Consider the following 12,980-nt stretch of genomic DNA (forward strand, 5'->3'; position numbering starts at 1 on the left):
TTAACAAATAGCCAAGAATCAATAGCAGATTTTAAAAAACACTTAAAATAATCATTATTCTTCTGAGCCTCAGAAATTGAAATAAAATTAAAAATAGATGATGTGCTCAGTAGTTGAGCATCAACCTATGAACCAGGAGCTCACAGCTCAATTCCCAGTCAGGGCACATGCCCAGCTGGAAGCTCAGTCCCCAGTGCGGGGTGTGCAGGAGGGAGCCGATCAACGACTCTCTCTCATCATGAATGTTTTTGTCTCTCTCTCCCTCTTCCTTCCTCTCTGAAATCAATAAAAAAAAAATTTTTTTTTAAAAAGGGGAAAAAAAAGATGATGTGATAGCATTGAACTTAAGGAAAAAGCTGAGAAATAAGCATTGAATCAACATAGACTTTAAATGCATCAAAGTAAGTATGGGCCTGCTCATCAAACTTGCATGGGGAGAAACGGACATGGGACAATCATTCAGCTTTGCTGCGGATATAATCATACCATACCCCAGTATTCCTTTTGCCGCAGCTGCTCTCCCAATACCCCCTTTTCTATCGCCATTGCCAGAAGCAGGCAGAGCATCTGAAGAGTTAGGAGAGGGAGCCATCAGCCCTCCTGCAATCTGCTCACAGGAAGCATTTCCCCTCGGCTCTGCATTTACAGAATTTTATTTGCGTAGAAGTACTGCAGGAGCTCTGGATGGTAGAGGCTCTGAAAGAAATCAGCAAAGGTACGTGAGGGAGAGCATTACCAGCCCCACCGCTCACACACACACACACACACACACACACACACACACACACACAATGAGTAGGCCGTCATCCCGGGCAGACTATGGGCACAAAATGACCTTCAGATTCTCGAGGCATCATGGCCCGTGTCCATTGAAGGACCTGGACTGGAACCGCCAACGTATCTTGCGCCTAATTTTCCAGGCATCTTGTCACTTACACTGCATGATGGGTCAATTACAATCGGAATGGGAGTCCCTGATGGGGGGCAAACTCCTGGTGTGGCCCAAGTGCACGGAGGCCTGTGGGAGGCTTCTCTCCTGCCCGCGCTCACTCACCAGCTGCCGGCAGAGCTTGGGGTTCCTCCCATCGTCCTCACTCTGGAAGCTGCGCTCCTTCCTCTGCCTCAGATACGGAGAACAGGCTCGGAATGTGGCTTTGCAAGCCTGAGAAAGATACGATTCCCCCCTCATTGCCAAAAATATTGGGGAATTCCTCTTTACCTTTTCCATTCCAGTGTACATGCAATGTTATTCTGTATTGGTTTTAGGACTATAGCATCGTGGTGAGACAATCTTATACTTGACTAGAGAATTCTATAATCCCAACCGAGGGAGAGGATTGCACCCAGTTGGGTCTGGGGGGCCCTGAGAATGTGAAAGTGACTTCCAAGAAGTTTGGAACCTTAAACCTTAAAGGATTTGTGCTTATGAAACGACCATGTCTATAATGTGGGGCTGGTGGGAAGGACATCGCTTTGTAGTTTACCACAGCCTTTGTTATTGTCCCATCAAAAGTGGTACTGGATTTCTAAATTTTCTCTCTCTCTCTCTCTCTCTCTCTCTCTCTCTCTCTCTCTCTCTCTCTCTCTCAGGGGTTTTGGGGGACCCTTTGCTCCCAGTGGTTTTGACACACTCGCCCTATCCCACTCCAGAGCCTCCCTGCAGCTGATCCAATGCTATTAGGACACATTGAGAAGCCAGAGGTAGGACGTCTATATGAGGTGCAGTGACAAAAGCTAGCAGGCATGAATAAATGTGGACTGCCCCGTGACTTAGCCCTGAGCCTTTCTGCCCCACGTGCATCACCCTGAACTCATCTCGCATTGTGGGGTGCAGGGAGGGGGCCGTGGGGAAGGAGCACATGGAAAAGAAAACGCTCAGAGAGAGGTTACACACAGAGGAGACACTTTTCCCAGGATTCACGTGGATGGGCTGCTCAGTGTTTGTCACTGAGCTGGCCGGAGCTGAGAGGCTGGTGCCTCAGGACTCCCTGGAGGAAAGGCACCGAGATTTTTTGTGGTCGATCGGAGAGTCACGGACTTACCTTGGCCACTTGGGGATTTCTGTCCTGTAAATGGATCAGGAGGGAATCTCGGGTCTGCCTAACTTGACTGGTGAAAAACTTCTTCCACTTCCGCCCAGCAAAGGCAGGCAATTGCCCAAACAAGACAGAGGCTGAGTATCTCAGGCTGTCATTCTCCTGCGGGTTCCCCGTGAGCAAAACAACAAAAACCAGGTCAGTAGGGAAAGGCAACCGCATCTGAGAAAATCACAGCATGTTAGAGGGGGGCGGTCAGATCCAGTCCGTAAGTGCTGGCTGGCTGGGGTGGGATGAGGTGGCGAGGGCCTGAGTCTTCAATGAACCTCTTCACCAGCGGACAAGAAAGAGGATGGACTGGGAATCACTAATACTACTACTCCCAGCTTCCCAGTGTTTTGTTTTTTGTTTTTGTTTTTTTCATTACTTATTGATGTAGAGATCTTGTTCCCTGACCAACTCCCAGGCCTCACATTTTCAGCCCCAATTTGGTTTTCCTGTGTCATATCACTTACGTCATCTAGTAGCATCCTGGTCTGAAGAGTGATGTCTATGAAGAAGGAGCCCAAGCCTTTCCCTTGGATCTTGCCCAGGATGATGGTCAGAGTCTTCAGACTCTCGTGAATGACTTCAGCACTCATGGGATCATACAATCCACGCACCAGCAGGTCTAGGACAATTTTCTTATACTTTCTCACCTGTGAGCAAGGTTTAAATAGCATGAGTAGCAATTAGGAATTGCTCCTCCTGCATTGAAAAGCAACTCCACTTCTTGTTGTCCAATAACCTAGGACTTGACTAGGAGATTGTGGTTTTCTTCAGGATATAAAATAAAAATGTTTCAAAAACAAAACAAAACAAAAAAATGCTTCCATTCACCCATCCCAAGAACCCAAGTCAGTCTTAGAAGAAGAACATAGTGATCTGGAGTGTGGCCCATGGGTGGATGAGGGTAGGCAGAGAGTGTCAAGAAGGGGGTTGGGCTGGATAATCTAGGTTTCTGAGGCATACTGGGGACAAGATGAAATGGTCACTGACGTTGACAGTTGCTAAAAGAAGAGACGCTAAACAAGAACAAATTATTAGAAAATAATTTGAATTCACTAAGTGGTGATGTCCAGCAATGTACGAATTTTGCCTGCACCTTCTTCCCAAGGCTGAGAATACTGAGGTCTGCTGACCCCAAATGCATATGTCCTTCCCCTGAGTATGGCAGGAACTTGCTTCTAGCCTATTATTGAATACTAGATACCTGATGCAAGAAATTCTTGCAAGGAACTCGGCCCTTGCAGCCCTGGCTGCCTCGAGGGCCCATCCCCCGCCCTCTGGTCATTCCAGGTCATTTTGGAAGGTCGTTCCAGAAGGTCGTTCCACCATCCAGTCTAATTAGCATATTAGCTCTTTATTCTATAGGATGACAACACTCATAGGATGTCATTCCCGTGGTTACTTACATTACATAAGACTCCTTGTTAGCAGACACTTTGCTGGCCTTGAAGAAGTAAGCTACCTTGGTATGAGTGGGCACCTCTAGGAACTAAGGGTGGCCCCCAGCTGACAGCCAGCAAAGAAGCAGGGACCTTTGTCTTACAACTGGGAGGAACTGAATTCTCCCAATGGCCCTAAAAGCTAGGAAGAGGACCCCCAGCTTCTGAAAGGAATGTAATCTGGCCCACATCTTGATTACAGCCTTGCAAGATCCTGGACAGAGGACCCAGCTGAGCTGTGCCTGGACTCCTTACCCAAGGAAACGGCAAGCTAATCAATGCTTGGCCTGTGGTGATCTGTTACACAGCAATAGTAACTAGTACATGAGCGACCATATCCCAGTCCTGGGGACTCCCGGCCACCTTCCCTTCCTACCTTGTCGGGGTTCTCACGGGCCATGGTTCCCAGGCATCTCACTGCCATGCGACGCTTTTTAGCACTGGGGTCCCGGGCTCTTTCTGCCAAGATGTAAAGCACATTCTTCAAATGCTCCCTCTTCTGGAACCTCAGTTTCCAAGAGATCTGGGAAGTGAGTCAAAATGTATTGATTTGGGAGTGTTCAGAGTCATACCCACCCCCAACCCCTTCTTCTAGAGAAAATCCTGTGTTGCCAGCTCAATTTTACACATTCTTTTTTCATCTGAAAAGACATCTGACTTTTTTTGCTAGAAATACTTTGCTCTCACAGGTGGGAACAAAGTAGGTTTATAGTTGTTTGTAATGAAAAGAATAACAATAATTAATAAATAACAATATAAGAATGAACTCTGTGTTTCGTATACTCACAACTATACTAAACCTACTCTTGCCCCACCCTCTATATTTATGTAGTTTGATCTACATAATGAAGAAATTGATGGGGGCGGAGGAGAAGGGAGTAAAAAAATAATGCGGTGTGACTCAGTAAATGAGCGTTGACCTATGAACCAGGAAGTCATGGTTCGATTCCCGGTCAGGGCACATGCCTGGTTACAGGCTAGATTCCCAGTAAGGGGCATGCAGGAGGCAACTGATTAATCATTCTCTCATCATTGATTTTTATATCTCTTTCTACCTCTCCCTTCCTCCCTGAAATAAATAAAATATATATTTTTTTAAATGCAGAACTGGTGTTGATGATAGTTTGGGGGAATTGAGAACAGAGGTGCTCTAGGCCAGTGGAAGGTTTGATAGAACTAAAAAGAAAAGGGGATGGGGAAGCGTTGGCATGAGCTGAGAATAGGGAGCCCTTTGGCAGGACTAGGTTCTCTGTATTCCTCTCATCTCAGAAAAAAAGAGCTTCCTAGACTCTTCTGTCTCCTCTGCCATTTTTTCTGCTCTACTTTGTAGCTTAATACCTTGAAAGACACGCCTATACTTGCTTTCTCCACTTCCTCTCCATTCTGCCTTGAACCTTCTGCAGTCAGATTGATTGCCTCCCTTTCCCAGGCCCCAATATGGCTAAATCCAAGGTCGATGCTCAGTACTCATGTTACTCAACTCAACAGCATTTGATGTAACAGAAAAGCACATCTACAAACGTTTTTGGGGCACCTGCAGGATGTCCCACTCCAGAATACATGCATCTGAGCAATTTACAATCAGGAAAACAAATTCAGAGAAATGAGAAATTGGGCAACGCTTTGTGCCCAGTGCAGAAACCTATACATCAAGGACTAAACTTGACGTGATTGTGGGTCAAGAGGTGGGTTACCTCTGCAGTGAGCCTATGAGCCCTGAGACCAGGAAGTCCCTGTTGGTCTGCACAACACAGGACATGGCAACACGTCCTCGAGTCGGAACCAAGTCGATGCAAGATGTAGATGAGACCAAGAAAAAGCCACCTCTTCACCATCCTTAGTAATGGACTGGGGTGGGGAGCTGGACCTGGGATCAACATCCTTATTTGGTGTTTGGGTGATTACCATGTCTCATCATTATCTCTGAATATTCATTTTTCAGTCTATATTTTTATTATTAACTAGAGGCCCAGTGCACGGATTTGTGCATGGGTGGGTGGAGTCCATTGGCCTGGCCGGTGATTGGGGCCATTAGGGCCGAATTGCCCAGTCCCAATCAGCACCTATCCCAGGGGGAGGGACCGTGGGAGGTTGGCTATGGGAGCGTTGAGCCTTTGCTCTCTGGTGACCAGTGAACATCACAGTGACTAGTTGACCGGTCATTTGGTCAACCAGCTGTAACAGTCACTTAGGCTTTTATATATATAGATTTCACAGCAAGCTAAACTCATCTCAACTCATCTTGTGATTCTGTAAACATTCTGTCCGTGTTTAAAGAAGTATCATCAGACATTTTTCAGAAGAAGGAAGCTCAGTGGAGCCAGCTGGACTCATGCAAACCAGGCCAGCACACAGATTACACAGTGGCTGCTGGGAAGGGACATTTGTTCGCAATATTTTGTTTCCAACCTTGGAAAAGAAAGACATCATTGGAGTCCTTTTCTTCTTGGGCTGGGTGGTGGGCATAGAAAGGGGCTGGCCCGGGATCCTTCTCTGTGTTTGGTCCATGGAACTAACAAAACAAAACAAAAAAAATTATTATATGAGCCACTAACATTCTTCGAAGCCTTATCATCAAGTATCATCTTACAAAGTGCTGTATTGGGTAAGAATATAAGGAAGCAACATCCCTGAGGTCTGTCCTTAGGAAATTGTACGTTGGTGAGGAGATTAAACAGTCACATAAAATGATAAAGAGCAATCTGAGGCAGCTCAGGAGGAATCACAGAACAGGGTTCAAGACCATCTGCCCTGATTCCCACAGCCTTGTAGTATCAGAATCACCAAAGAAATAAAATACAGATTCTGAGCCCAACCCATAGAGAGCTGAAGTGAAAAGTAGCATGAAAATTTCTTTACGGCTCCCCAAGAATGTAAATTGGTCCTGCCTTTTAGAGGAGACTTTAATATCTCTTACAATGTTTAAACTGTACCTATCTTTCTGCAAATCTTTCCTGCACTGACACATCATATGCTCAAAGATATTCACAAAGGATAGGCAATGGAGCTTTGTAATAAACAACATAATGTCCTTAATAGTTGTACTAGAAAGAAATTACTCATCTACTACAACTATACAACTATAGGATGGCTCCTATGCAGCCATTAAAACAAAACAATATTGTGCAGTCTATGTGTGCTTAAGTGATCTTCAAAATATACTGTTGAGTGAAAAGTGCAAATCAGTGTGTAAGTGGGCTGGCATCAATGTAACCACAAAATGAGGGAGGGAAACCAATATATACATGTATGCTTGCATGTGCATAGAGCAGGGGAGAATATCCAAGAAACTTGAACAAAAAATTGCATCCTGGTAGAAATCTGAGCAACTGAGGTAGGAGGGAGACTTCCTTTTTTCACTACTTTAAATATTCATGCACCGGGGGGAGGGAAAAAGGGGTATCCCTCAATCCAACACCCTTTCCTATCTGGGAGCCCTTAGGAGAGCCCTCTCCAATCTGGGAGCCCTGATGGCTTAGGCCCACACCCCATGGTTCTCTGCTTCTGCAGAGCCAGACCACTCCGCGCCTGCTGCCCAGAGGCCCTCTGCAGCTGGGGCGGGATGCTTGCCTTGCTGCTGTGGTGACAAAGCAAGCATTCTGCCAGGCCACTCACGCTTCCCACTCTCAGCAGCAGTCCCCAGAGGACTGGGGGACTCCAACGGGGCTGAGTGGACTGGGCACCACCATCTTTATGATGGAGTGATGGTTAATTTGCATATTACCCTTTTATTAGCTAGGATATATGTAGTTTGTCATTTAACCACGTGCATATATTGTTTAAAATATCTCTATTTATAAAAGCCTAAGCAACCGGTCAACTGCTCAACCAGTTAACTGGTCGACCAGTAGTTATGATGTGCATTGACCACCAGGGGGAAGACCCTCAAGGCAAGAGCTGCTCCCTAGTGGTCAGTGTGCTCCCCCCAGCAGAAGCTCAGCCAGTAGCCAGGTTCACAGCTGGCAAGCACAGCAACAGCAGTGCGAGCCTCCCGGCGGTGGCAGCAGCAACAGATGCAGTGGGTCCTGGATGAGCAGGAGCAGCTCAGCACCTAGCCCTGGCCTGGGCTTCTCCCCAGCTGCCTGCCACTTCATACATTACTACATCTCTCAGGGGATGTTGGGCTGCAGGTTTCGGCCCGATCCCTGGCAGTCTGACATCTCCTGAGGGGTCCCGGATTGTGAGAGGGCACAGGCCAGGCTGAGGGACCCCACTGGTGCATGAATCCACGCACCGGCCTCTAGTATATTATAAATAAATACAGCTCACAAAGTGATGCTGACCTACATCCTAATTTGAGGCCCACTAGGATTAGCCTTTGCTTCTCAGACTTAATCACCAGAGGATCATGTTAAAATGCAGATTTGAACTCAGTGGGTCTGGGGTTGGGCACCAGGTTCTGCCCCTCTGATAAGCTCCCAGGGGACAGCAGTGCTCCTGGTCCCAGGACCAGGCTTCGAGTGCAAGGGTGTAAAGTGAAGAGCTACAAGAATCAAGAGAGGACTGTGTCTGGAACTGCTGATAGAGCCCTCCCTTGCCAAGTGGGTGAGCTTTCAAGGCGAGGCGAGTGTATTTGACACGCTGGGATTTCAGTGGAATTCCATGGATAGGCAGTTAGTATCATGGGAGTGGTAAAAGATAAGGCTACAGTAAGTAAAGATCAGCTGTGAAGGACTTTGACCACTAAAGAGTTTAGTCTCAATTGTACTTTGTAGTTAAGAGTAAACCATTAATTTTTCTATTGAGGTGAAATCCAGATAACATACAATCAACTATTTTAACAGCGTGGTATAACTACCACTTCTATTTAGTCCTAACCTTTTCCATCACCCTACAAGTTAAGAAGTCACTCCCCATTCTGCCCTCTCCCAGCCCCTGGCAACCATTCCTCGGCTTTCTACCTCTATTAATTACTGTGTTCTGGATGTTCTATTATATATAAATGGACTCATTCAATATTGTGACCTTTTGAGCTGGATTCTTTCTCTTCACATGTTTTTGAGGTTCATCCATGTTCAAGTTCATATTGATTCTTCAATCCTTTTCGTGTCTGGGTAATATTCCATTATATGGCTATACCACATTTTGTTTATCGATTCATCTGCTGGCAGACATTTGGGTTGTTTTCACCTTGTGGTTTGTTTTCACAGTCTGGTTTTTGTGAGTAGTGCTGCTATGAACATTGGCATTTGTTCGAGTATCTACTTTCAATTCTTTGGGGTATGTACCTAGGAGTGGAATTGCTGAGTCAGACGATAGCTCATGTTTTTCTATCTGAGGAACCACCAAACTTTTTACATTTCCACCAGCAATATGTGAAGATTCCAATTTCTCCACATCACCAATACGTGTTATTTTCCAGCTTTTTAAATTATTATGATATCCATCCTAGTGGGCATGAAGGGTTATATCTTTGTGGATTTGATTTGCACTTCCCTGGTGGCTAATGGCATTTTTTGTGTGTGCTTGTTGGTGACTTGTGCATCTTTTTCAAAGAAATGTCTATTCATCTCTTTTGCCCATCTTTTAATGTTTTGTTTTGTTTTTCTTTTGAGTCGTAGAGTTCTTTATATATTCTGGATAGTAGACCCTTATCAGATATATGATTTATAAATACTTTTCTCTCTGTAGATTTGCTTTTTACTTTCTTAATGTCTTTTGGCTGGGTAGCACAGTTGGTTAGAGTGTCGTCTTGATACATCCAGGTTGCAGGTTCAATCCCCAATCAGGGCACATACAAGAATCAACCAATGAATGCATAAATAAGTGAAACAACAAATCAATGTTTCTCTCTCTCTCCCTTTCTCTCTAAAATTAATAACTTAAAAAAATTAATGTCTTTTGATACATGATAGTCTTTAATTTTGACGTCTAATTTACCTATTTTTAGTGTTGTTGTTCATGCTTTTAGTTTTATATCTAAAAATCCATTGCCAAATTCAAGGTCATATAGATTTATCCCTATGTTTTCTTCTAAGATTTTTATAGTTTTAGTTATAGTTAGGCTGTTTTTGTATATGGTGTGTGGTACGGGTCCATTTTTGTATATGGTGTGTGGTACGGGTCCAACTTCATGAGAATCATTGACTTTGTTTGGGTTTAGAAATATTTTTAGAAGGAGAAAGGACAGGCAAGAAGCTGCAGTGGTTCTCAACCCAGGCAGCATTAGAATTCAGAGGAACTTTTAAACCTCCTCCCGCCGTGGCTGCTCCCGGACCCAGTCAAACAACACCTCTGGGGGCAGCAGTAATTTAAAAGCTTACCATGAAATTCTAACTGGTAGCCAAGACCGGTTTGGCTCAATGGATAGAGCGTTGGCTTGGGGACTGAAGGGTTCGATTCCGGTCAAGGGCATGTATCTTGGTTGCGGGCATATCCCCAGTAGGGGGTGTGCAAGAGGCAGCTGATCGATGACTCTCTCTCATTGATGTTTCTAACTCTCTATCTCTCTCCCTTCCTCTCTGTACAAAATCAATAAAATATATATATATATATTTTTTTTTTAAAGAAAAGAAAAGAAATTCTAACTGGTGACCTTGGTTTACCCAAGCCTCGGGGGTTCCCTGGAACATGGGACTTCCAGGGCTAAGACCAGGAAAGTCCTGGACAAACCGGAATAAGCTGGCCACCCTGCTGATTATCCCTGAGTCTTGAATGTATTTAAATGCAGGAGCTGGTAGAACCAGTCCTCTTACACAGGTGTGCTTTGGGACATTTGACTCTGATTGACCTGGAGGTGGTGGAGATTGGGGTGCTCCACTATCTTTGCTCTGTGGGTGATTTGGTAACACTCAGGGCACATGCCCAGGTTGTGGGCTTGATCCCCTGTGTGGGGCCTGCAGGAGGCAGCCAGTCAAATATTCTCTCATCATTGAGTTTTCTATCTCCCTCTCCCTCTCCCTTCCTCTCTGAAATCAATTTAAAAATATATTTTAAAAAAAAAAAGATAATGGTGTAAGTACACATGGTACTAACATCCTCCCAAACCACATCAAAATTACAAATAACCTACAGAACAACCATCAGTCAGAACCACCTGAAATCTAGCTGGACAGAATTCCTACAACAAAGGGTGAAAGAGGCCACGCAGAGACTGGCAAACACCTAAATGGGCCGTTCCCATTCCCAGAGGAGGCAGGTGAAAATCAGCAGGGATATCTCCGCTTTGCAGGAACCCCTGAGGAGTGAAGGCCCCAGCCCCACACCAGGCCCCCAGCCCAGGTTCCAGTGCCAGGAAGAGAAGTCCCCATAACTTGTGGCTGTAAAACTGAGAAAGACAAAGGGCTATTGGAGGACCAGATGTTCCTCTTAAAGGGCCCAGCACGACTTACTCAGACTCCCTCCCTCTGAGCTCCCGCACTGGGGCAGCAGCTGAAAAGGCACCAGGGGTGTAAGGAAGAAGCTGAATTGCCTGGCTTCAGGGAGAGAGAGGAGGCAGCTTTCTCCCAGACAGAGGTGCCCCCAGAGCCCCTGCTCCTTTGCTGCACCCTCCAGAGAGCTGGCAGGAGGGCATATCTGTCTCCATCAACCCCTATCACTGCTCACCCTGCCCTAGCGATCCCCTGAGACCCTCCCCGGTGCAACTTGCCTGCCCACTTCCAGCAACTTTTTTCATGCAAATGGCCTGTCTTGGCTCATGCCTCAGACTTTCCTAAACTCTCAAACAAGCCCCATACCTCTTGCTAAAGCAGTCCGGGGCTTGGTACTTTCCATCACTGTATTCTGGGACACATCCAGCTCTCAGACAGTGCCTGGTGCTGGCTGACACACTACGAGACACTTGGTTTGAAGCACCAGTATCTTCCCTTCAGCTCCCTTCCTCCTGAAGCTCTTAGCTGACTTGAGCATAATGATCTACAACCATGTATTGATCATAAGTGGATCGATAACGATTGGATTGGCAGAGCTTGTGGGGGAAAGAGAGGGAGGGATGTAGGGAGGTTCATGGTCCGCATCACCCACTTCGGTTTTTCAAAGAGAACATCAGCCTGCTCAGAGATGGTACCAGTGGCCAGAATGACGATGCAGAGCGGCCTGGGGAGCCCCACTGGGGGCGGCGTCACCCGCTGCACTGGGCGGCCCCTTACCTGCGGAGGTGCTGGCGGGCGCAGCTGGGGCGCGGGTCCGGGGACTGCCGCTCCCGGGATGGCAGCCTAATGGGATGACTCAGCTGTTTTCCCAGCCCCGAGTTCCTAGCATAGACGGACAGTGAGAAGGTGAAGCAGGTCTGATCAGGATAAAAGGTCAGCACAGAGTGCTGGAAAGTGAAGGGGAGGGAGGGGGGATCAAAGTTCAGATGGTCTGGGGGTGGGGAGGGAATTGTCCTCTGATACCATCAGGTTGTTCTAGGTGGGCAGGAGCATCACTGTGCCTTTTACTTCCCCAAACTGCGCCGAGGTGCTTCTCCTTCTCCGCCTGGCGGTGCTTTCCCCAATTCCTCCCTGGTGCTGGGTCTCACCCCACTTTCTGAAGAAGGGACTGCGGTTCTGAGGCTCTTCTGCAGGGAATGGACCGGCTCTGCCCAGGGCCTTCCCCCGCCCCCGAGCCGCCGCTAGAGGGCAGCATCACTCAGTGGACGGACCGGCAGCCTTCTCCGCCCTAATCCTGTTAGAGCCGCCTTTACTCTGAGGATGGGACGCCCTGTTCCAGGCCAAGCGGCCTCCGTCCTCCGTGTGACTGAGGGCTGCCCCAGCAACTGGCGCTTTAACTTCCCAACAAACACCGCAGGTCCCGAAAGGACTGATCTAAACTCTCAGCCATTTAAATGATTTATTGCTAAGACAAACCAAACCAAAACCCTGGAGGTAACAGGCAGCATTTGGGAGCCTCCTCACTCCATCATTCCTCCCTCTCTGGACTCTCCAACCACCACATAAACCCATTTGTCCATAATTGCTTATTGTCTGGCCCTGTTTTGGGTAAAGTGGGCAATATGTCCTAAAGGGGGTGGGGGAGGAGTTACACATTCAAAGCTCTTAGAAGCAGATGGATATGCTAATAGATAATCCGTCTTACGTATTTCCAGGTGCCAAACATTGGAGTATATATGACATAGACTATCTCGATTGATTCTTACAGCAAACCTGAGGCCAGCACTTTTATTATGATCCCCATCTTATTTTATTTTTACTTTTTTAAAAATATATTTTTATTGATTTCAGAGAGGAAAGAAGAGGGAAAGACAGATAGAAACATCAATGATAAGAGAGAATCATTGGTCGGCTGCCTCCTGCACAACCCCTACTGGGGATCAAGCCTGCAACCTGGGCGTGGCCTTAACCGGAATCAAATCTGGGACCCTTCAGTCTGCAGGCCAATGTTCTATCCAGTGAACCAAACTGGCTAGAGCTTGATCCCAATCCCCATTTTAAAAATGGGGAAACTGAGACACAGAGAGATGGCCTCACTAAATAAAGGCCGTGCCTTTAAATAGTGGCAGAGTTAGAATTCATCCACA

At 46.6% G+C, this 12,980-nt stretch overlaps 1 protein-coding gene across 1 annotated transcript; it reads right to left on the minus strand.

Annotated features, from left to right (window-relative positions):
- Positions 1 to 316: 316 nt before the first annotated feature.
- Positions 317 to 11,734, minus strand: MRO (maestro). Its single transcript, XM_036419483.2, has 7 exons — positions 11,599 to 11,734; positions 5,933 to 6,037; positions 3,900 to 4,046; positions 2,552 to 2,734; positions 2,043 to 2,198; positions 1,055 to 1,162; positions 317 to 696 (listed from the first exon to the last, which is right to left on the minus strand). Exons 2-7 carry the CDS (start codon positions 6,029 to 6,031, stop codon positions 643 to 645), a joined length of 747 nt encoding a protein of 248 aa, XP_036275376.1. The 5' UTR covers positions 6,032 to 6,037; positions 11,599 to 11,734; the 3' UTR covers positions 317 to 642.
- Between the last annotated feature and the right edge of the window lie 1,246 nt (positions 11,735 to 12,980).

Source organism: Pipistrellus kuhlii, unplaced genomic scaffold (genome assembly GCF_014108245.1).
Source record: "Pipistrellus kuhlii isolate mPipKuh1 unplaced genomic scaffold, mPipKuh1.p scaffold_m20_p_6, whole genome shotgun sequence".
Taxonomy (NCBI): Eukaryota; Metazoa; Chordata; class Mammalia; order Chiroptera; family Vespertilionidae; genus Pipistrellus; species Pipistrellus kuhlii.